We start from the raw sequence: 24,103 nt of genomic DNA on the forward strand, positions 1-24,103 counted from the left end.
TCAACCAGTAATCACATAAAACTGATAGAAAAGTGATGATAAGAGCAGTCAGGAGTATAATACATTCTCCTTACAAAAACCCGATTAACGACACGATATTTTATTGTAATTGATACAGTCCCAACTTGCAAACAAGAGATAATCTTGACAAAGTCCTAATTATTAGCAGGGTAAAAGGAAAAACGCCCCGAGGTTGCAGTCCAATTCGCTGGACAGACCAAGTCTAAATGTTAGAAGACCAGGATAAATGGCGCAAAATAACCGAGAAAACACGACTCCAGAATGATCACGACCCTTACCAATGAGGATTTCTACATAAGGAGGGAGGAATATACAAACAATACAATGTTATAAATAAATAGTGCTTCTTGCATTTCAAAATGATATGCACCTAAAATAGTCCAGTTATATAGCAAACATGTACTCGATAACAGCTCGTGTTAATAAATCATACAATTTTAATACGAGGTTGCTTTCTTTATTCCTTGCAACACAATTATCATGTTTATGTGGTTAATTATTATAACACATGCAACTTATTTCCAACGAAAGCAAGTCAATAAATTGTTAAACCGTGAAATCAGTCTACCGAAACTACGTATTATATTAGTAATTTACGATTTCGCTTCGCTTCGCATTCTTGGCGAGAAGTTATTACATATAATTAAAGATAAAGAGTGAAAAGTGATAATTCTAGAATTTATTTAATCGAATTTTGTCTATATGTTTCATGTTTAACACGACTAAATAGTTGAACCATGTTTTTTTTTTGTTTCGACAGTCATCCCAGGAATGCAGGAGATTCAGCTAGATATTTATCTTTATGCGTTTAAATCTGACTTAAGACGGTAGGACTAATTGTCGATATTTGGCAGGTCACAAGGACCCTTGAGTTTAGGTTGACAACAATAAAGTTTTTATTTTATTTCAGGTTGTTAACAAGAGATCTCTATTATATCATGTAGATTATTTTACTCCCATAGTCTTTCACATTTGATGAGATTCTTGTGTTACATTTGATGAGATCTTATAATATATATGATTTAGATTCAGGGCTGTCACAAATCTTTTTGTTCCGTAAAGTACCTAACATGATTAAATTCGCTCCTCTAATGTTGTTTTCATACTTATTCTACTCAGCTAACTTTTGAAACATCATTTTTGATAATCATAAACTGATAGTATATTCACGAATATCATAATCAGTTTCAGTACTAAAAATACGTGTACCGAATCTTTCCGTTGCGTAAACCAATAATTTTGATTTTAGTTACTAACTAGACTTAAAACTCTTACGTTTTATTTCAAACATAACAACATAATAATACAATTGACGCGTACGGAACGTCTTGAAAAACGAATATGTAGAAAAATAATTACGATGTGAATAATTTTTCAAGCTTTTCTACAGAGATAAATGGCATGCAATTATCACGTCAGTTAACATAAAAACAAGTATTAAATTAGTTATTCAACCGCCATAATCGTTTTACATAAAGTAAGCTGAGATGTGAATCCTTGGGCACAGAACATAAAGTACTGTAGTTTATTGATTTGTTCTTGAGTGTGCCAACATTGTTTGAAAGAAACCTTTTTGCGTCATATTGAATTGTATTCATCGTATATTTATCGTAATCTTGTTACGTAAATGAAAGAAAGCAATAAATAAATATGGATATTGGTTTATCAACTGACTTCAAAAAAAGAAGGAGGTTATCAATTCGACTGTTTGTTGTTACTTTAACTGGGCGTAATGACTTTGATGCTTTTTTTTATTTGAAAGCCGGTGCCTCCCGTGTAGTCCCATTTAAATTTGGTCTAGTTTTGATAATTTGAAGTCGGTTTATGTTTAGTTTAAATTGATTTATAAATGCTTAGAATTTCAAGTGAACAAAATAAATCTCGCATACAGCGCCATCTAGTCTCAAATAAAACAAAGCTATGTAATAGAAACTAGACAGGTATAGCACAGCATGAAAACTTATCAATTACACGAATAAATACTTAAACATATACCCCATATAAACTTTCTTATTCGGTATTTATATAATGCTATTGTGTAAAAATTTATATGTACGATTAATTTATTATCTCTTGAGCTGAGCTGAGCTCCTGTCAACGCAAAGGAGAATTGAAAACCACTAAAAATCTGTGCTGTGGCTGTTAAAGCCACATATTTCTTGAATCGAATCCTTACCCCGTTCTAGCACACACTGCAGGTATATAATCCCTTAAATAGACTCTTAGTTTTGTATGATTTGTGTTTATACAGCTAGTGTCTGATTAAATGTTTTTCCTTCATTTTCATTGTACATGCTTTAATATTTTAATTATTCTTTATATTCAGTACAGAGATATGAAGATATTTCTGTGTTGCGAAAATTGCGACGGAATCGAGCGAGTTTTGGGACTGATCTGAAATTACGATCCGGAGGTCAATATTATTTCTTTTAAGGACGCCACTATGAGCACATAACGCTGAAACATTATACTTGGTAGGACAGATTAAAGCAAATATTTAAAGGAATCATGATCTTCAATCATCAGAAATATGTGATCATTATCTTATATATTTTTAATACTAGCTGACCCGGCAAACGCTGTTCTGTCTTAATCTTATCATTTAGAGGTATGAAAAATAGATTTTTGCTGATTCTCAGACATACCCAATATGAACACAAAAGTTAATAAGAATCAGTTTAACCGTTTCGGAGGAGTTTGGTAACTAACGGGAATTTTATATATAAGATATTACATGTCACGCGTTGTTGGTAAACGGTGGGCTTCTATACTAGTCAACCGATTTTAATTAAATTTGCACACCATGTGCAGTTTTATGCAACTTTAAACATATGATGTTTTATAATATAAATTCAATTACGATAAATGTCTATCCGGGCGGAGCCGGTTCGTGCAGCTAGTTTGAAATAAATTTATAGTAAAACTCATTTCATATCTCTAAACTCATATTTTAGGTATTGGATAGAGGTATTCTCAAATTATTACATTCTACACATGCCATGTGACTATATATTTTTTAATTCCGGGACATATAGCACAGTACTATACGCGGGTCTATATATCTATTCCCAGCCTAGGCTGTGAATAGATATATAGACGTCAATACAAGCGACTAATAAGGTATATTTCACGATAATTTAGATGGCTTTTAATGAAAATACAATCAATACTGACCGTGTGGCCTGCTGGGCTAGGAATTTGGTATTTATGAGATAGCTATGCCGCGCGGTTTCACGTTACATTGCAGCAAAAGTGAGTATTTTCATAGCTCATGTGATATTCTAGTACATAAGCTACTTCACAGTCAACTATCGCAATATCCGTTCTGTGGTAACAAACATACATACATACATCCGTCCATCCCAACAAATTTTCGCATTTATAATATTAATAATCTTCAAGCTGTGGCGACTTGTGATTAAAGCTACACTCGGCTTAAATAATGTTTTAGTGTATGCTTTGTAAGTCGCCCTTAAAAAATATATAAACAATAGTTATAATGTAAAAGAATAATTAACAGGAAGTGGAATATAGGAATAATAAGATGAGTCTTTCGAGGCCTTTTAGGTAAGCCATTTCATTTGAGTTTCTCCGCTGCAAGTTTTTTTGTATGTTTATTTTTTTTTCATTTTCATTCGATTATCTACACTTTAGTGATTGCTCAATTTAATTTTATTAATGTGCGTATTTCGCGAGAAATCGTATACCAACATACAAACCAGTTTACCTAAGGGCTAACGCCTTGTAATACCCTCAAATATGAGATAGTCCCGATTTCAATAGTAGCCTATGTAACTATTAAGTAGTGTAGTTTTTTTGTTTTGAAATTTATTTTTATAATCGATTTTATGACACACAGGAAATCTTTTTTTCTTTATAAGAAGCCAGTAGCATAGATATAATATACGAGAAGTTTTTTCGAAGAGTAATCAAGGTACTAGTTTTAGCTCAAATATAGCCCATTTCATGTCAATTATTTACATTAACATCGCCAATGACCCTGTACATAGCAACAATAGGGTTACCAAAATAAATTATACAGTACGTTCATTGTTTGTGTCTATTTAAAGTAGCGATAGCAGACAAAATCTATTTAAAGTGAGCGAGGTGACAGGAGAGTCTCGCCCGAGGCGAATCAGTCTGTTTACCGATACGCCGGCCATTACCAATGCAAATGACGCCTTATTGAGCCGCCGGTGGAGTAGGGTCGGCAAAAAAAAGTTTAATTGTTTTAAAGATAATTTTTTATTTAAAATTTAATAAGTGTTAACGGGCATTAACATAGTTGTGCAAAAAAAATTCTTTAACTTAATATTGGGTGTAATAGTTCTTTATATAAATTTGAGTGCAGCACATATAAACTCTATGATTATTAATTTATTAAATAAATTAACACAAGTGATACTATAATGGCTAATGGTCAGTACGTATGAGGTGAACAAAGTTAAACAGTGACTATTGAAATTATATTATTGAAATTTAACTTTATTGAGATCAAAACTTCATATATGTAACCAAAACAAATTCATCCACATATTTTAAAATAATTGCCCTCATGTCCAAGTCTTAAAAATAACACGAACACGATTCATTAATTTTATAACAGTAAACAAAGATAATCTTGGACACAGAAATTTCTTTATTATATTCACTGCATATTACAAAACAGTAAAAAAGTATTTAAAATTTCTTTGCCATCAGTACAAACATGTACAATTTCGACAGGCCCTTGTGTTTTGTTTGCGAGCCGAGTCAATGTGTGTCGATACAGCTAAGTATAACAGTCGCCAACCAACGCTGACCTACCCCGCCGCGCGCGCTATACATCATTTCGAAGCAAAACGGGGCATTCATTCGAAGAGCGCGGGTCATGTTACACTGGAATTCGAAAGTTCACTAGCTGTGTTAATAAGACCGTGTAAAACCAACCAACGACAGTGACCTGCGAGGTAGATTGAGTTTGAGCAGCGTTATTGGCAGCGCTAGGGTCGACATATAGTGGTTTCGTGTTTGTGTGCGTGTCGTGAGCCGTGTGTTAGCGCTCGTCTCACCTTCGCGTGACCTCGGGTTTCGACAACAACTATTATTGTTGTCCCGAAGGTTTGCATCGAGTTGCGCGCGCGTTGATTACTGATGAGTTATGCGCGTTTATTTTTAAATCGTGTGAGTTAATTTTAGAAAGTCGGTTCACTATTGTTTTATTTGGATTGTATATTTTAGCTTACACAGTTAATTGATATTCCAAACGCACGTATCTATAAAACAATTTTTTTTTTAATTTTATAAGTCACCTATTTTAAGCAAAAATATCAATTATTCTGTTTTTACTACAATGAATAAATTTATACGTACTACTAACGCCATCTACCGGTATATATACAGATGTAAATATAAAAAACACGTCCTCGTTTTTATTAGGAATGCTATAAAATATTACATACAAACCAAGCTGCAACACAGCTCCCTTAACTGCGATTTTGAAAATCGTCTCTAGAAAAATAATAATAATTTTGCCCATTTCGGACTGTATCGATGTCGTCCATGTAACTACTATAATAAAACAAAATCGCCCGTCGCTTTCCTCTGTCTGTTCGCGATAAACTCAAAAACCACTTCAACGATTTGCATTAAATTTTCGGTATTAATTAATTAATTCAGTTTCAGACAACGCTGGCTCAATAAAACAAGTGTAGCAAAATAAAAACTTTATGGTATTTTTATTCACATAGGTCGGTAAAAATGTTTTGGCTTTTTGCTATTTATCTGTCGACGAATCCCGTGTAGAGATGCGGGCAACAGCTAATGAAGTACCTACGGTATAACAATTCCGTCATCATCATTAACTAATAAATTTAATGATAATTTCTGAGCTGAATTTTGAGATAAATTTAGTTCTTATAAACTACTAGCTGCAGTTTCACCCGCGCAAGTCCGTATCCCGTAGGAATATCGGGACAAAAAGTTGCCTATATGTTATTCCAGTTGTCCAGCTATCTACGTACCAAATTTCATTGCAATTGGTTCAGTAGTTTTTGCGTGAAAGAGCAACAAACACAGATTAGTGCAGATTTCAAAGCAAACTAACTTAAAATGTATTGCATCCCGACTCAAAGACATTTACAACCAGTCTTTAAAAGTCACTAAATAAACGAATTCCAATTTCGTAGGTGAGAACATAATTTATTCAGTATTAAAGAAAATCTCGAGGGCGGGAAAATGCCGTGAAATTGAAAGAAAGGGTCGGATATAAATCCGAGTATCGCAGGGGAACATTGCTGGCTTATCGCGCACGGTACAGTGTTTGCTGTGGTTTTATGTGTAAATATAATGCTTAATTTAAAGTGTGGCGATTTTCTATTTTTGGTTTCTAATTGGCTGATGGAATTAGTGTAGTTCGTAGCGTTATTGCAGCTTAATAAATGATATAAGATACGAAAAGAATAATAAATAAGATATAATTAAGCGAAAAAATACATCATTATTTTATATATTTTATATACAAATAGATTTTCGCCCTCGACCTCGCCTGCTGAAAGAAAACTCGCAAAAGAGCCTATGACACTATCTAGACTCCTATCTTCAAACATAGAATGATCCCATAAAATCGCAACGTTGCGAAGTGAAAGAAAGATAAACAAATTAACAAACGAAAATGCTGAGAAACGAATGAAACTGTTATGTGTAAATAATGAGTATTAGTAAGAATTTTCTATATGTTGTTTTTTTTTTAATCCTACTTATATTATCAATGCGAAAGTTTGTAAGGATGTGTGTGTGTTTGTTGTTCTTTCACGCAAAAACTACTGAACCGATTAAAATGAAATTTTGTACGTAGACAGATGGACAACTGTAAGAACGTATAGACAACTTTTTATCCCGATATTCCTACGGGATACAGACTTATGCGGGTGAAACCGCAGGGCGCAGCTAGTTTTTTATAAATTTAGTCTATATATAGTTAGTAGCTTTTTTAGTCCTTATTTTTATTTTTTATTATTTTTTTTTATGTCATCGTCGGCAATGGTGGGTGGGTCGCCTGATGAAAAGCGCTACCACCGCCCACGAACATTCGGAAGTCTACAATCGACCTTACGCGTCTACAAATGGATTGCCGAGTTTAAATTGGAATGGGATTAAGAAATAATTGACGAGAGGAATAAGGGAAAGGACTGGGAAGGATAAGGATAGGGGCTCCTCCGGCTCCTCCACTCACCGAACGAAAACCAGTATGGTATTTCACGCCGGTCTTCTGTGGGGGTACTTCCACGGTAGGAGCTGGCCCAATCCGTGTCGAAACGTGCTCGACTACCACATACCAATTGCTCGTTACAAAAGCTCATACAGATTTTTTATTTCAACTTCATGCTTCTGCATATCATCATGCAAGATCAGAAAAACACATGTACAAATGAAAATGAACCAAAAACTATAAGGATCATTTCAAATTTAATACTCATAATGATTCAGATTATGACTATAGATAGCTTAACAGCTATAGCTATACATTTAGAAATTAAAAACTTTTTAACGCGATTTATTCATTATATTATTAACCCGACGTTTCGAACACTTTTCAGCGAGCGTGGTCACGAGGAGAGTCTCCGTTTAATTTCTAAATGTATAATACTCGTAAAATCAAACACAAGAAGATGCTATATAGCTATAAAGTTTTTTCACATGGAATGTTGATAACGCTCCAGTATACATGAATTAATATGTGGAAGATGACAATCCATAGAATGTTGTCGCTTAAGAACCCCAGGTCAGTTCATTGGCATCATTGTTATGTACATGTTACATATTATGTAGAACTAAAATTTAAAATTTATATATAATTTAAATATTATTTTAAAAGAGTAACTACAGAGTTTCTTGCCTGCTCTTTTCCGTCTCCTTTCTTATTTCATGCAAAAACTGCTGGACCGATTTCAAAAATTCTTTCGCCATTGGAAAGCTGCAACTTGTGACAAGCTCACCAGTGAAGTTGATACATATGAATATGTATCAAAAGCGAAGCCGGAGCGAACAGCTAGCTATAATTATATCAAGGATTATTATATAAGATTGGTTGTTTAAAATAATTCAAACAAAATATATCACACGACTTTCCATAAGTAGGGGATCAGACTAGAGTCCAGCGAGGCATGAATAAGACGCATTTTTTGTATGGATTCATTCGATCTGTTTAGTGTTAAAATAGCCTTTAAACCCACGTTAATATATTATTACAAACCTATGTTTATTCAAGGATTCTCAATAAATATTACTAGAACATGTGGGAATGTTCAAGCTAGGTTCACCTTTTATTACCATGAAGTTAAAAATAAACTATGTAATGTTTTAGAAATATACGTATGTGTGTATATTAATACTATGTGTGTGCATTATAAAGAGGAAAGATTTGTATGTTTTAACAAATTGGCTCAAAAACTACTTTCATAAATTCTTTCACCATTAGAGAGCTTTACTGATATCTATATTATGTATATAAAAAAGAAGTGTTAGTTACACTATTTATAACTCAAGATCTATCCTATATATTATAATCTATCCTAAGAATCTAAAGCAGGAGAGTTTGTTTGTTAGAGTCTCATGTCTCAGGATAGACTGGACTGCGTTCAAAAATTCTTTCATCGTTGGACATGTATATTGTACGAATTAAGAAATATGAAAACAGTCATGCCGTCGTATGTTGGAATATTGACCACATATGTTTTTACACAATTATGAATTGTTATCTTTGAAATTAATTTCGTGAGTGCGTTGAGTACGTTTCGGCACGAATTGCGCCTGCTCACACCGGGAAAAGCACTCCCACAGAAGATCGGCGTGAAATACTTGCATGTAGTATGTAGTACTGTGTTTAGTTCGGTGTGTAGGGGAGTCGGAGGCCCGTATCCTTTTCCTCATCCTTTCCAGTCCATTCGTTTAATCTCGTCATTAATAGTTTGCTTGTTCTTTACCTTTTAAAGCGGGCAACAAATTTGCAGCGGCTCTGCTGCCACTGTTAAGGGGTAACTGTGGTCACTAGTGATCGCTTAACATCAGGCGAACCATCAGCTACTTAGCCCACTATTCATAAAAAACAATAACTATTCATAAATAATAATAAGACAGATAAAAAATTCGTTAGACTCCAAGTTCGTCATTCTGAGAATATTCATTGTAATTGGTAGATTCGACACTGTATGCATTTATTTTGTTCTGTGACTTTTTTTAAATACCGAATGCTATAGTTTCTACTTCGGAGGCCTATATCCTTATCCTTCCCAATCCCTTTCTTTATTCCTCTCGTAAATACTTTCACAATCCGAATTTATATATATATTTATGCCTCTCCGAATGGTCATGGGCTGTGGTAACGCTTACCAACAGGCGACCCACCAGCTCCATTGCCAACTATGACATAAAGAAACCTTATAATTTACTCTATATAACTAACCTTCCACAATAAAGCAACAATAGAACTCAAGGAAAAACAGAGCCAATTAAACAGAATAATCGATAAACGAGTCAATTAAATTACGATTATGCCATGCCACACATTTGTACGTCTCAGATCTATCATTCAACATAAAACGTCACATAACGTCCTAGAAACCGATATTTAACATCAATAATCGATCAACATCCGATATCGATCGAAACACGTCACTAGTTATCTAGCACGCGTTTTGCACGGCTGACTTGTAGTCGAACCGAACTTGGACGATGCCAATTCATTATCCGGCTTCCACGAACACTTACATCATTCCGACGCTCAATTAAACCGCAAATTGCAATTCTATCGATAGACAATACAGCCCAATTTCAATTACGCTCGTCGACTCGATAAGCCGAACTGGAAGCGGACATGGATTGATTACTAGTCTCGTTCGGTCGAGTTTGAACGTCGTATTCATTGCGCTTGTTAAGTTAATTGGAATTTTATTCGCAAGTGCTTAAGGTTATTATTTGCGTGCCAACGGTGATTGTATGTTGTTTTTAGAGCGCAACGCTGTGAAGCAATGAGAGAGGGCGTGCGATAAATAAAACACCTTTGTGCCGTCACCGCGTGGCTATTAAAATAAATTCGGAGTGCTTGTTTTTGCGGTGGGACTTGGCCCGGTTCCCGGGTATGCGGTGTATTAATTTTTTGTCCTATTTCTGGAAGTAATTTTCGTGTTTGTGCTTTGATGTTTAGAGCGGAATTTGTTGAGGCTTTTACGCTTGAGAATTGGATTTGAATTTGGATCGTGGATGTGATATTTTGATGACGATTGAATACAATAAAATTTACCTAATACGTTAGTTTATTAAAATAAAGAGCTATATTTTTACCTACACCAACTTTCTTTATTCCATGCTAATGCTTAGGTATACCATTGGGTGCCATAATTGAAGACACCATAAAGATTTTTTTAAAAACATAAATTTTTACCTAGAGTACAATAGAGTACAGATCACCTAGCGCCATCTGTGGACAGCAAGCGTAACGAGAAGTTTTAACAGCACTCGAGACTCATTTAGATTGCACTTTAATTGGAATAGTTTGTTTTCTAATGCTTGTATTTATTATAAATGTTATTTCATACGATAGATACTTTTCATAATAATATTCGCTTCAAGAAGAGAGCTATATTTTAGATGAATCTTATAACTTGAAAAACCACGCTGTATTGTTCGATGCGTCGGCTTCAATATAATGAATAAATCGCGTTTAAATCAGTTAAAAAGTCTTTAATTTCTACATGTTATCTTGGAACCTACTAATATTGATATCGGATATTGACATTTTCTTTCATCAATTTTAGACAATTTTACATCATTAATTATTATAGTTAACTAGCGGTCCGCCTCGGCTTCGCCCGTATGCATTATGCATATATAGCCTTCCTCAATAAATGGGCTATCTAACACTGAAAGAATTTTTCAAATCGTACCAGTAGTTCCTGAGACTAGCGTTCAAGCAAACAAACTCTTCAGCTTTATAATATTAGTATAGACGATAGTTACTATAATTACTAATTATGGAAATTCCTGCGTGAAGAACGAAGTTTCCTCTTATATGTTTAACGAACACTTGCCTGTTTTATTTGTATTTTGATAACACTTATTGAACAGCCCCGCGGTTTCACCCGCGTAAGTCCGTATTCCTTAGGAATATCGGTATAAAAAGTTATTCCAGTTGTCCAGCTGTCAGCTGTTGCGTGAAAGAGCAACAAACACACACACATCCTTACAAACTTTCGCATTTATAATATTAGTAGGATTACTTAATTTTTAGGGTTCCATACCTCATAAACAAAAAAATATACGTCTCTAAGAATTACAAGCCTCTTTATTCCAGGACTGGAACGAGTTATTAAACTGAAATAACAAATACTCAGGTATCACCGATGGATCTGTGAAAATTGGACCTTTAAGCCAACGCAATCAAATGTTGATTCGAGACCGGGCGAGCGTGCAGGAAATATTTTTCAATCTATCTTCACTTGTGGATAACTACTGTTTAAAACGGTGAAGGAAAACATCGTGAGGAAACCGGCAAGTCCAAGAATCATCAAGAATCATCGGCATGTCAAAGTTCGGCGACATGTGACACCTGCCAACCCGCACATGGCCAGCGTCGTGGATTATGGCCTTGGCTTGGCTGATGATGATGATGAATCAAATGTTTACTAGTCATTGGTGCATATTTTCGCCACTCCAAACAAATCGAAACCAGATTACTATCACTGAACCCAGAACCGTGAAATTTGGTATAAAGCAACGGTAATGTCCACAGATAATAGAAAGCATAAATATGTAGTTACATGATATAGTAAAATAAAGAACTCTACAGAGTCACGAGTGCGCGAGTCCAACTCGAATTTGGTGAGTTATTTTTATTCACTGTAGGTATGTTAACCCTTCGGAGCAATAAGCAAGGAGGACAGAGATTAGATGCATCGTAAAGTGTCAAGTCAATTGGTTCTAATTGTGGAAGCTTGCAACCTGTCACATGTGTAATGCATTACACATTCACTCGAACAGCGAAGCGAACAACGAACATGCATGTGTAAGCTGTGCTCGCTGTTCGCTGGGATTCGCGTATTCGTGTTAATACCGGTTTTCGGGCGTGATCAAAGGGAAGACGAGTGTGTGAACAGAATAAATGTTTCTTCGAGTATACCGTCGAGTGACGAGGTGAGTAGTGATCACGAATGTGTAAATGTACCATAATGTAGAAGTAAAAATTCTTGAGTATAACCTGAACCTGTACCTACAACCTGGAGCTCTTCAAAACCAGGGTGAATAAGCACCTTCTAGGTAGACGTGCACCCACGTAGACCACATCTCCACTTCCCATCAGGTGGGATTGTGGGCAAACGTCTGCCTATCGATTATAAAAAAAAAGTATGATGAGAAGTTTTACCCCTATCGCTAAGGTGTAGTTATCATTTATACCTGATATATATAAGTATCTTATAAGTTAAAAAGGTGCTTCATACTTCATCATCAAAGCTTGTTCTACTGTTTTCGTTTTGCACTCACTAAAATATTCAGAAAGGCAAAGTTTAACTTTTAGAAAACAATTTGCGCTTAAAATAAAAAAAATAAATAAAGACCTACCTAGTAAATTAGTTTTTAATTTCATGATTTCTATGTATGGGCTAATTTAGATATTATAATATTATCAGTATTATAACTTTTTTATCAACAAATAAGAAAATAAATCTATATTTTATTATATTTGCGTTCTAAACTCAAAGTAGACTAAAGGCGCGTGTACACTATAACCCTCTATGTCGATAGCTGACTCACGGAGACGGTAAATCACGTACCAAATGACATTTTTTCCGGTTGGCACCCTCCACTCCACTGCACGACTGTCTCGAGAGATAGCGGGTAGCGTCAGCACATAAAACATCATTTATTTTGCTTTGTATAAAATATTAATATTATTTTTCTTATTTTTTGTACATATCTAGTAAAATAGAAGAAAGCATAATAATTATAGCTATCACATTAATTTGTTGTTTGTATTTATTTTATTTTGGCGAAATACAATAAAATTTTAATGGTGTAATACCCTTTCAAACGAGAGTATAATTATTGTATAATCGAGAACTTTGTACTCATAAGTAGAGTCAACTGCAGTTGTAATGCTTTAATAAAACTGTGTCCTTCTAATGCTTTTTATCAAACATATGTATGTAAATGTATATCGTAGCTTCAAATAAGTAATTAATTTTCATAATATTTATAAAAATCTCTCCGCAACAAAAACAGAAAACTTAATTCCCAATCTACAATATGCGTATACTAGCTAAAACTAATACTTTTAACACACAGCAGTTTAAAAAAAAGTGTTAACATAAAATTTAATTCCCATCATTTTTGCTAACGGTACATGGGCGGGGCATGCGCCTCATTATTTAGATATTAATCCCTTCACCCTCGCCTCTCCAGTCGGTCACGTTTCCTCTCTAATTAATATACACTTGTAGCGTTTATATGCAAGTCGGAATTGCGAACAATGGTTTTGCTGGAGTGACTATTGAAGCACAGTAATTTGTAGGAAAAAACCGGGTTTTGTAGAAATATCCATACGTCCTTTTGAGTTTACTTGTTTGAAGTGCTCAAATTTAGTCGTTATTCGTTAACACTTAATGCTTAAATTTATTTACATGCACCTAGTAAAGATTTATGTTATCTGTGCCTGTACTCTTGCAAATGAAAGGCGATTTAATGGCAGATATTTCTTTGAAATATTACCTATGAGAGATTTTTTTGTTTGTGGGATTTTCGACAAACGCGTGTTGAATTTGGTGGCATGTGAATTCCATTTCAATAAACAATCCATTAAATATAATATGTATAAGTTGTTGTCATGGCGACGGCTGAGTTAATTTAATTATTTAAACTTTAAAATATTTTAAATTTTGATACGGTCACGCTAATTATGCTTAAGGTCCTAAGCAGAAACTCAATAAATTAATATGCGACTTTGTGTTGTATGGATCTTACACATGAAGAACTGCATTGTGAGACTTGGTTCCTTTACGAGTATTGCCATTCTACTAATATTATAAATGCGAAAGTTTGTGAGGATGTGTATGTTTGTTACTCTTTCACGCAAAAACTACTAAACCGATCGCAATTAAATTTGATACGTAGATAGCTGGAGAACTGGAACAACACATAGGCAACTTTTTATTCTGATATTCTTACGGGATACGGACTTATGCGGGTGAAACCGCGGGGCGCAGCTAGTAGCAAATAATAACTACTTATAGACATTTTTATTACTGTTTTACGTGATATAGTAGTCCTAACATGGATCGATATTGATTAAAATCCAATTTTTATGTCATCGTCGGCAATGGAGCTTGTGGGTCGCCTGATGGTAGCAGTGATGGCTCAGTGGTTAGAACCTCGGATTTCAAAATCGATAAGTCGGCATTCGAGACCGGGCGAGCGTGCAGGAAATTAATTGATTTTTCAATTTATCTGAACATGTGGATAACATCACCAATCCTTAAAACGGTGAAGGAAAACATCGTGAGGAAACCGGCATGTCCAAGAATCAAAAGTTCGACGACATGTGACATCTGCCAACACGCACTTGGCCAGTGTGGTGGATTATGGCCTGAACCTTCATTGGAGGCCTGTGTCCCAGCAGTGGGAATATATAAAATAAATATTGGTTGATGATGATGATGACTGGTAAGGGTAAGGAAAAGAAATTCCTGAATAATTAGACAATCGATTTTGAGTATATTTAAGGAGTCTCTCAATCAATAAATAGAAATAAATTTAAACCTAATTAAAATATGAGTTAATGTTATTTTCTTCATGTGATTTGTTGACCATCTTTTGATAATGAAATGGATTTGATGTCCTCTTTGGAATAGAGGCTCAAATACTTAAAGGATTTCTTGATTTAACCAGATTGTTCCACAAGGAGTATTATAGTTTGCAGTAAACTTGACGTAGTTTTATTTTTTGTGGTTAAGCAACGATTTGCACTGTCACAAATTGATGGGTGACCAATTTGTTTTTGTGGATTTAGTTTGTACGGAACCCATAGCCTTGCGATACTGACCCGTACTTGACCAATTTCTTGTTTTCCACTCACTTGTTATAAGTGTAAGTGAAGTCTCGTGTCCCCTGGTGGGGTATAGGGCAGATGATGTACATCTGTTTCACTGATCGATTTTCTTTACGGACAAGTAGGTGATCAACCTTCTGTGTCCTGCCAGACCGAGACAACTTTTTTTTGTGCGTCCCCACTGGGGATTGAACCCAGGACCCCTCGCTTCTACGCTCACGCGTTAACCACTGTACCAAGGAGGCGGTCAACTCACTTGTTATACTGTGTGTAAAATAGGGCAATCGAAATATTTATGATTTAAACAAAGGGTTATCTACATAGTTTAATTATCCGGTAACAGAGGCCCTAAAGGTCCTTTATTTGTACTTTTATTAGCCCCGGCACCCGCCGGTCGCTTTAATACTTCGCGATGAAGGGAATAGATGTTATGCATGATAAGAGAGAACGGTCAAAGGGTTAATTTTGTTTTTGGGTTTTCATAAATAATAAATAAGAATTTTCTTCATTTGTTTTTTATTTATACTTTTTCATCAGCAATAAGTATATTCTATAATTTAAACTAGAGGTTCGATCCGGCTTCGACCACACTCTCACAAGTACTCAGTACGACGTACCTACATATATACAATTTTTGAAATCGATCCAGAAGATAGTTTCTGAGATGAGCGCGTTGAAATAAACAAACTCCTCTATCTATGTATATCTATGTATATCTATGTATATCTATGTATATCTATGTATATCTATGTATATATATGTATATCTCTATGTTGAAACTTTTCATCCTAACATCTTTGATCTGCAATGTAATTTCAATACGATCACATACAAGCAAAATACCCAGCGCTGCCCTTCCAGAACAATCCGTAAACCATGTTTCCACATTTACATGCATGTTTTCATTAGTTTGTGCGAATTTAGCTCGTATACGTAGATAATTAGATACGTAATTCGAATGATAATGTGTGACTAACTATCCATTTGTATATTATTGGAGAATTGTTAAAGAAACGAACTTATTTGTAAATACACGAAAAATCCATATATGCCATAGGTACCTCGTTTTTAGTTAAATGTGAGAAAGTAAAGCTAGTCTTTTTATTTGTTCCTATATTTGAAGGTATTAGTAAGTCCCATGAATTATAAGCTAACTTTATTTCGTTATTGTCTTGTCAATGACTATGAAATTTCTATGCTATAATTCATTACAATCGGTTCAATCATTTCGCCGTGAAAACGAAACACACATTCAATTTCTCATGTTTAGAAAACAGAAAATACTACTAATATTTTAAATGCGAAAGCTTGTGAGGATTGACGTATGTGTATGTGCATTTGTATGTTTGTATGTTTACGCAAAAATTACTGAACCGATTGCAATAAAATTTCTTACGTAGATAGCTGCACAACTGGAATAATATGTGTTATTACAGTTGTGCAGCTATCTACAAAGGTAAAATTTTATAAAAAAGCCAAAGATTTTATCCTGATATTCCTACGTTATACCGACTTACGCGGGTGAAACAGCGGGGCGCAGCTAGTTATGTATAATTGGAGACTAGAGACATTTTGATAAGTAGGTATAACAAGTTAATCAGTACATATGCAACACCGCATTGTTCAAAGTCGGTTAGTTCACACGTTGCTTCACTTTCACAACACAATGCTAAGCCGGTAGCTCTTTGTTCTTTGTTAATTACTGCTAATATTGTTTCACATATCGACGATGGAATATGCTAAGGTTATGAAACTTTATTATGAAATACAAGTAGGTTGTGAATTTGTTTCACTGTTCATGTTATGCTCTCGAACCCTTAATCATAATATTTCAGTTGATTTCAATAATTTACAAACATTAAAATTATACAAGGGGACGGATACAGAATAAAAATAACATATTATTAGGTTTCTAGCTGCAAAATAACCTAAATAGATAGCCCTATTTGCTGTTACAGTATCGTAACAAATATATATGATCTTTAATATTGTAGGTAATTAATAGAAAATTATTGCACATTAAATAATATTTTTAGATATACATTAAATATTCTAGATACACTATTATCCTTTGGATAACCTAAGCAATTACCACTATCAAGTATGCAAGTAGTAAAACAGCATTCATTGATATCGCTGAGAGCGAGCGTCTATAATTATATTGCGACGTTGCCGCACCGACCGACAGCCGACACTGCTCTCGCTTGCCGCACCGCGCAGTCTCGCTAGAGCGCGCTCCAGTGTACGCCGCTATCGCGCGACACAAAATGGATTCCAACTCAAACAATTCCGATTTGTGCTGGCCCAAAATGGAATACGATTCCGACGGCGACCGGGAACCGGCGAAAAAGGTTGACAGGCCGCATTGGAATTCGGAGAACACTATGAAATTGATAGAAACAATGGAACGGGAATGCAAAGAATTATGGGACACGAGTCATCCGTTGAACAAAGTTAGAACCGCGCGGCAGGCGAAGTACGAGTATTTAGCGACTATGTTCGGGACTACCGCTGAGGAGATAAATAGAAAAGTCCATAATTTGCGGACACAGTTCAACAATGAGTTGAGGAAGATAAAACGGAAGCAGGGTGGGGTGCCGGAGGTGAGCGGGTGGGAGTATTTCGACTCCCTCCTGTTCCTCCAGCGAGCGCCTCTCGTGGAACCCCTCGACTCGTTAGAGGCTGTTAATCTCGAGGTAATAACCAATATTATGATTGCGTCATAACGTTTTGACACATTAATTGATATAAAACGTTTGTAAACGTCACGTCGCTAATGACAGGCTGTTGAATAAAAACTGTTTACTAATGGATTTGTTTTGTAACCGAAATATTGACTGTACTGTTCGGTTTTATATTATTTAAATAATATTGTATTGTAGGAGTTATACACAATAAAATTTCTTGCAATATTAAATAAAAAATAAAATACCTACAAATGTAGATTTTAAAGCACATCGTAAGGCATTTTTATACATAAAAAAAAGATTTTTACTGTATTATTTATATTTGCTATGTACAAGAGGCCTAACATACATGATTACGTCACGGCGTGTCAAAACCGGTGTCTCGGCTGGCGTAAACAAATTGCGTCAGACACTCGTCTAGTCTTGTCTCTGAGACATTATCTCAGCTCTGACCCACTTTATCGCTTCGCAATTAAATGTATTGGGTTATAGGTTGACGACTAGAAGTTGTTTGACATTCTACCCGACAGCTTATCGCCTACCGCGATATGTTATTTGTATGTTAATTTGCAACTGATAAACATGCCAATTAATCATTTGAAATAACGTGTACTGTTTAAAATAGCACTAGACTTTTTATCTACTTCGCTATGCAATGGCTATTAATGGTAACAGCAATGGCCGTTTAATTGGACGCTGATAAAACGTATCTGATCTATACAATCCTATACGTTCAATTATTTATTATCTGTAGACTGAAGTTGTTTATCTATGCCACCTTTATCTAGTACAATAAATGTAGTTTTTCATATATAAGGAACGCTACAGTTCAAGGACATGAGCTAATTGAATTTGCGGGAATGTCAAAATCATTCACACGTCTTAGCGACAAATAAAATAAAATTTCATCAAAATCGGTCAAGCCGTTTCGGAGGAGTGGCAGCGAAAACTGTGACACGAGAATTTTATATATTAGATAAAAGGTTTTAATGCACAAATACATTGTTTGTTTAGCTCGCAGAATTCCAAGCGGACGAAGAAATAGAATTCGGGGCGGCACGCGCCCGATCATCTGCGACGTTTTCACCGAAACACCGCAAGTCTGCGATCCGTGTGCCCGCCAACATTCCCTCCTCCCACTGTGAGGTCCGCGTTGCCCCTCTGCCCCCCGCCGCGCACCCGATGATGTGGCCCGAGGAACCTAAGCCGCGGATCAGGCCTGGAATTACGCCTGATGAATGTCAGGTATGCGCGTTGCGCGTATTTTATGATGCCCTGGTAGATTGTGTAATTTATGTATTTGTTTTTAGTGTGGATTGGAATTTATTAATTCAATGAGCTTGAACACAAGTGATAAGAATAAATTATTCTTTTATCCAATGAACAAGAAGTAATTTAGTAATTTTTACGTTATCGGATGCTTTTTATTTTCCATGTATAATAAAGCTGACATAATGCTATAAAATTAAGATGAATTGGATATCAAGTGTACAAAATCCATTTATTTCTTTTTTCATACAACCTGATATTCTATTTCTTTTTTCATACAACCTGATATTAATTATGTTTTATAACATAATATCTAAAATGCTTCCATGACAATTGAATATTTTTTAACGATTCAGCCTCAATCAATGTAAACCATGGATTAAGAAACCTTTTAAAAGTAAAAGTATTTAATGAACGTAGTTCTTACAACATTTACCTATTTACATAATGTGTTCATAGAGTTTAAAAAAACAACGGTAACATATATATTATACTAGCTTTTGCCCGCGGCTAGCACGCGTTAACTTCGAAGTAATTTAATAGATTAACTCAAAGTTTTAAAAGTACTTAAAAAATCTTTTTGATCAGAGTAGTATTCAAATTGAACACTACAATCTCTTGGTATCTTTTTTGATGCTATAAAAAGACTGGATTTTGTTTGCTAAGAATTCACTCAAAATTACTAAGCTCGTTTGAGTATAAATCAAATTAAGCTCCATCTTTACCAAGGTTCGGCTAATCTCCATCTAGGACATATATTTATTTTTTTTTACACAGTCAATTTGAGTGGAGATGGGGCCAGTACTGACGTTATAACTCTCTACTCGTGTCTAATCCTACTATCCTACTATCCTACTTATCCTACTAATATTATAAATGCGAAAGTTTGTAAGGATGTGTGTACGTTTGTTGCTCTTTCACGCAAAGACTACTGAACCGATTGCAATGAAATTTGGTACGTAGACAGCTGGACAACTGGAATAACATATAGGCAACTATTTATCCCGATATTCCTACGGGATACGGACTTACGCGGGTGAAACCGCGGGGCGGAGCTAGTAATTCATAAAATCTTTACTTGTATAGATATTCGGAGATTTCGTGGCATCTGAACTGCGCACGCTTCGCTCCGCAGAGAATCGTAAGCGACTCAAACGCATCATCCAGAAGGCGATATTACAGATCGGAGAGGAAGAAGATGTCAATATTATACGATCTTAAAGAAATCATTTCAACTGTTAGTCATTTAACATAAAATTGAAGATAAATTTATTGTATCTACTATGTATGTTGCTGTTTTTTTAACTGAAGTTTCGTATGGTTTCTATTTATCTAAGTTAGTTTAATAGGTTTGATTTATATTGATGAAAGCTAATTCATCATTTGTGATATTTTTGTATCCTTCCTATTAATAAAGTTTCTTGTGTACATGCGTAATTGTAATATTTTCAAAAATTAATTATTCCTAGATTAATATTCCCAAATACTATTACACTATACAAAAGTAATATATCCTAATACCTGTAATATCTTTTTAATATGTTGAATTAAATCAAACATTCGATTAACATTGGTGTCTTTTAACGATGTTTCTAAAAAAATAAGTCCAGTAAAACGAAAAATTATACGTAAGATATTTAAAAAAATGCAATTAATTTTATGATCTGTATCCCTATTAGCTGTAATTAGCTTAAGGTTTTAATGTATATAAAGATCTAAATTAAATGTTGTGTGAAAGATATGCTTTTTGTTTTATCATCCTTCCTATAAATTAATAAAAGTATTAACCTATTCAAATCATGTCTAGAAATAAGATTATGTTCTAATTATGTAAATATTATACTTCTGATCCGCCCTGGCTTCTCCCGTGGTAAATTTATAGCCTATAAGCACTCGGGGATCACGTACATATCAAAAATCGGAAGGTTCAGAAAAGAATCCTGGATTTTTATAAGTATAGAATGTAAATAAATAAATAATTATATTTTGCTAATACTTAACTTCATACATAATTTATCAGTTGTAAATGAGAAATTTTGAAAGAATAGAAAAAGATCTAATATCTATTCTTTTATCGCCGAAAAATTAAATTTTTCAGTTGTTGTCAATTTTTATTCGAATGAGTCACAAAGGTAGATATATTTTTATTTTATTTTGTTATAGCAAAAAAGTATCCAAAGGGATAATGCTGCTAGCATAAATATTATTGGCGTAATGACATTTTCCAAAATCTGTATCGTAGCATGGAAGTTACAAACCCTATTCCCCGCCGGGGTTTTGGTTGACATCTCTTTAGCACTTATGCGGAAAGTCACGCAGTTTCTTACGTCTTGCTTTCAGTCGTAAAAGTGTGTGTCGGATACAATCTTCAAAGATTTTCAATTTGAAAGAAAGAAAGAAAGAAAAGAAAGAAAATACATTTAATCACAAATACAACATTTTAGCTTACAACTAATACATTTTAAGGACAATAAAAAAATAAAAATTACATTGGATATATTCTAATATTTGGATAGTATTTGTGATAAGGTGGACTACTCAGCATTTGCCTCTCCGTATTAGTGGAGAGGCGCCGGTTTTCAGTAGCCCCCTCGAAACCCCTTCTTGTGAAAAACATATTTTCATAGATAACATGGTGATTTTACGGTTTCAATAGCGAACCGCCTATCTTTGAATATGTTGCAAAATATAAATTTTACGTCAAATAGATTTTTGTTCGAGTTGTATTGTAATGTCTCTATCTAAATGAATCTTAGAGGTAAATCAAAAGACTTAAATCAGACATAATATTACAATATCTCTCTTACTTTAGATATTGGTCCTTCGAGTCAGAAAAGTTCCCTCTACATTAGGACGGGAAGTAAATTAAATATACGGTGAAAGTGATTTTTCTGTAATGTATCAATGTCGAAATCTGTCGTGGCAATAACCTCAGGTGAGGGTGAGGCCGGAGGGTAGCTAATCACTGACTCGGTGACGAGGGTGTGCAACCGATAATTCAGTAAAAAAATCAACTTTACTTTTACTAATATACCACAAACGTTTTTCTACGACGCGTGAATTTTAATTTGAATTTTTCTCTAATTGCTTATATGTATAACATAGCTTATAAAACTCTCGATTGACAATACCATGTGCAAAATCTAAGCTAATTAAGTGTTCGAGTGATTTTTTTATGTTATTTATATAGACAACTGAGCTGGTGGTTCGCATGATAGTAAGCGATCACCATCGCCCATGAGAATTCGCAGAAGTAGTTCCTTCGTGATTGTGTTGATCTTTTAAGAGGTGAAGGAAAAGGAAAAGGTTGTCGAGAGAAAAAAAAAGGAATGGACTAGAAAGGGTGAGGAATAAGAAACGGGCCTCCGGCTCCCCCAGTCACCGAACGAAATACAGTAGTATGCTACTATTTCGCGCCGATCTTCCTTGGTGGTGTGGTATTATTGTTGCCTTTCAAACTGAGAGTAATGTTTTAAAGCAGCTTTATGTTCAATTTAATTACAACCATGGCACTTAGTAATAAAATAATAAATCGTGAAAATGATGCCTAATACTTACGATCATTCGCCACAAAAAACGAATCTCGAAACAAAATAAGAGCTCAATTTTGAAGTGCGCTCTTAAGAGTTTTTATATAGAATAAAATAACACGTAGAAATACGAACTTTATAAGCCACCAGAACACAGCATCTCGTTAAATAGGAGTTGTTTCAAATCGAACGGCAAAAAACAACCAATCTGTCCCATCGTAGACTTTGAATAACTACTGAAAAACATAATTTGTTTCTTTAGTTTTCATTACCGCGGTAGACTCAGTAAATTAATTGTTTTCGACACAAAGGTAAGCGATATGCTCGGGAGGTAAGTACCACTACAATTTCTTTAATAGGATCAAATAACAATAGTTTCATAGTGAATGAAAAATCACGCTCATCAGTTGAAAACACGGAGTTAATGGGCAACAAACATAAAAAAATCGAATTGAAAACCCCTTCCTTTCGGGAACGTTGGTTAAATACATTTATTACTGTATAGACATGTAGCTTTTAGGGACAAGATCATTTTTGAAATCAGTTGAGTAGTTTTTGAGTCAAACCAACAAAACACACAATCTTTGCTTTTTTATAATTAGTTCTGATTTAGAACCTTTTGGACAATTCTTATACAAACATTTTTCCATTATCCTTTGCTACATTTCCTCTAACAATTAAAACTGCAATCACATCAATGCGGTTTTCCATAGACATTGAAGCGTTATTAAAAGTCGAATCAATATCGGTCTGGGAGCTCCATTGTTCACTCATCTCTAATCACTTATAGCGGATTTATTGTTGTTTTGTATTAAAATAACAAATATTTGATGCCGTAGAGAAATATATTGTAATTGTACTTTAAAATAATTTTGAGGGTTGAGTTCGTGTTAGTTATAGTTTATATACAACAAGTGTAGATAACATTTTAAACCAACGATCCTACAATTGAAGGTATTTTTTGTTTTATTACTCGATAAGCTGATAACTCTAGCTGTCTCTCCGCAAGCTAAAGATTTAATTGTTTAAACGCGCTAATGTCAAAAATTTCTAAACTAAATTCAAGAATTCTTTCACAGCTGCAGATGGACAGGTGCGTGAACCTATATAGGCCATATATTATGTACCATGAGCGAAACCGGGACGGACGACTTGTACGGTTAATAATAAAGGTCAAATTTAATGAATATAACTATCTCATACAAACAAGCAGTGTAGGTATGTGTGGACAGGCCCTTACCGTTTCCACGTGTCCGCTCGCAGCGTGATGTCGCAAAGAGTAAAGTACATCATTTATCTTCTACGCGTTTCCTATTCATCTGGGGTAGACGTAATTAAATTAGGGAAAAAGGATGGAATTTTTTTTCTAATACACTTAGATATACCTAAGTACCTATATAATATAAGAGTGCGTTCTTTAAATTCATAATAACTTATATTTTTCTAGTGGACTATGCATATAGACATAAAGTTAACTTATCTTTTTTGGTTTTGTGTTTGCTGTCCAGCATTATCTACTA

At 34.6% G+C, this 24,103-nt stretch overlaps 1 protein-coding gene across 1 annotated transcript; it reads left to right on the forward strand.

The window, feature by feature from the left end:
• The first annotated feature begins 17,287 nt into the window (after nt 1–17,287).
• Nucleotides 17,288–20,773, forward strand: LOC119834995. Its single transcript, XM_038359574.1, has 3 exons — nt 17,288–17,793; nt 18,799–19,029; nt 20,140–20,773. Exons 1-3 carry the CDS (start codon nt 17,365–17,367, stop codon nt 20,272–20,274), a joined length of 795 nt encoding a protein of 264 aa, XP_038215502.1. The 5' UTR covers nt 17,288–17,364; the 3' UTR covers nt 20,275–20,773.
• The last annotated feature ends 3,330 nt before the right edge of the window (nt 20,774–24,103 follow it).

Source organism: Zerene cesonia, chromosome 20, assembly GCF_012273895.1.
Source record: "Zerene cesonia ecotype Mississippi chromosome 20, Zerene_cesonia_1.1, whole genome shotgun sequence".
In the NCBI taxonomy this organism is placed as follows: domain Eukaryota; kingdom Metazoa; phylum Arthropoda; class Insecta; order Lepidoptera; family Pieridae; genus Zerene; species Zerene cesonia.

Excerpts from the sequence above, each read along its gene's own strand:
- LOC119834995 (XM_038359574.1), top strand. The coding sequence starts at position 17,365 with ATGGATTCCAACTCAAACAATTCCGATTTGTGCTGGCCCAAAATGGAA. Across the intron at positions 17,794-18,798 it reads TAGAGGCTGTTAATCTCGAG|CTCGCAGAATTCCAAGCGGA; the intron begins GTAATAACCAAT and ends TTGTTTGTTTAG. Across the intron at positions 19,030-20,139 it reads TTACGCCTGATGAATGTCAG|ATATTCGGAGATTTCGTGGC; the intron begins GTATGCGCGTTG and ends TTACTTGTATAG.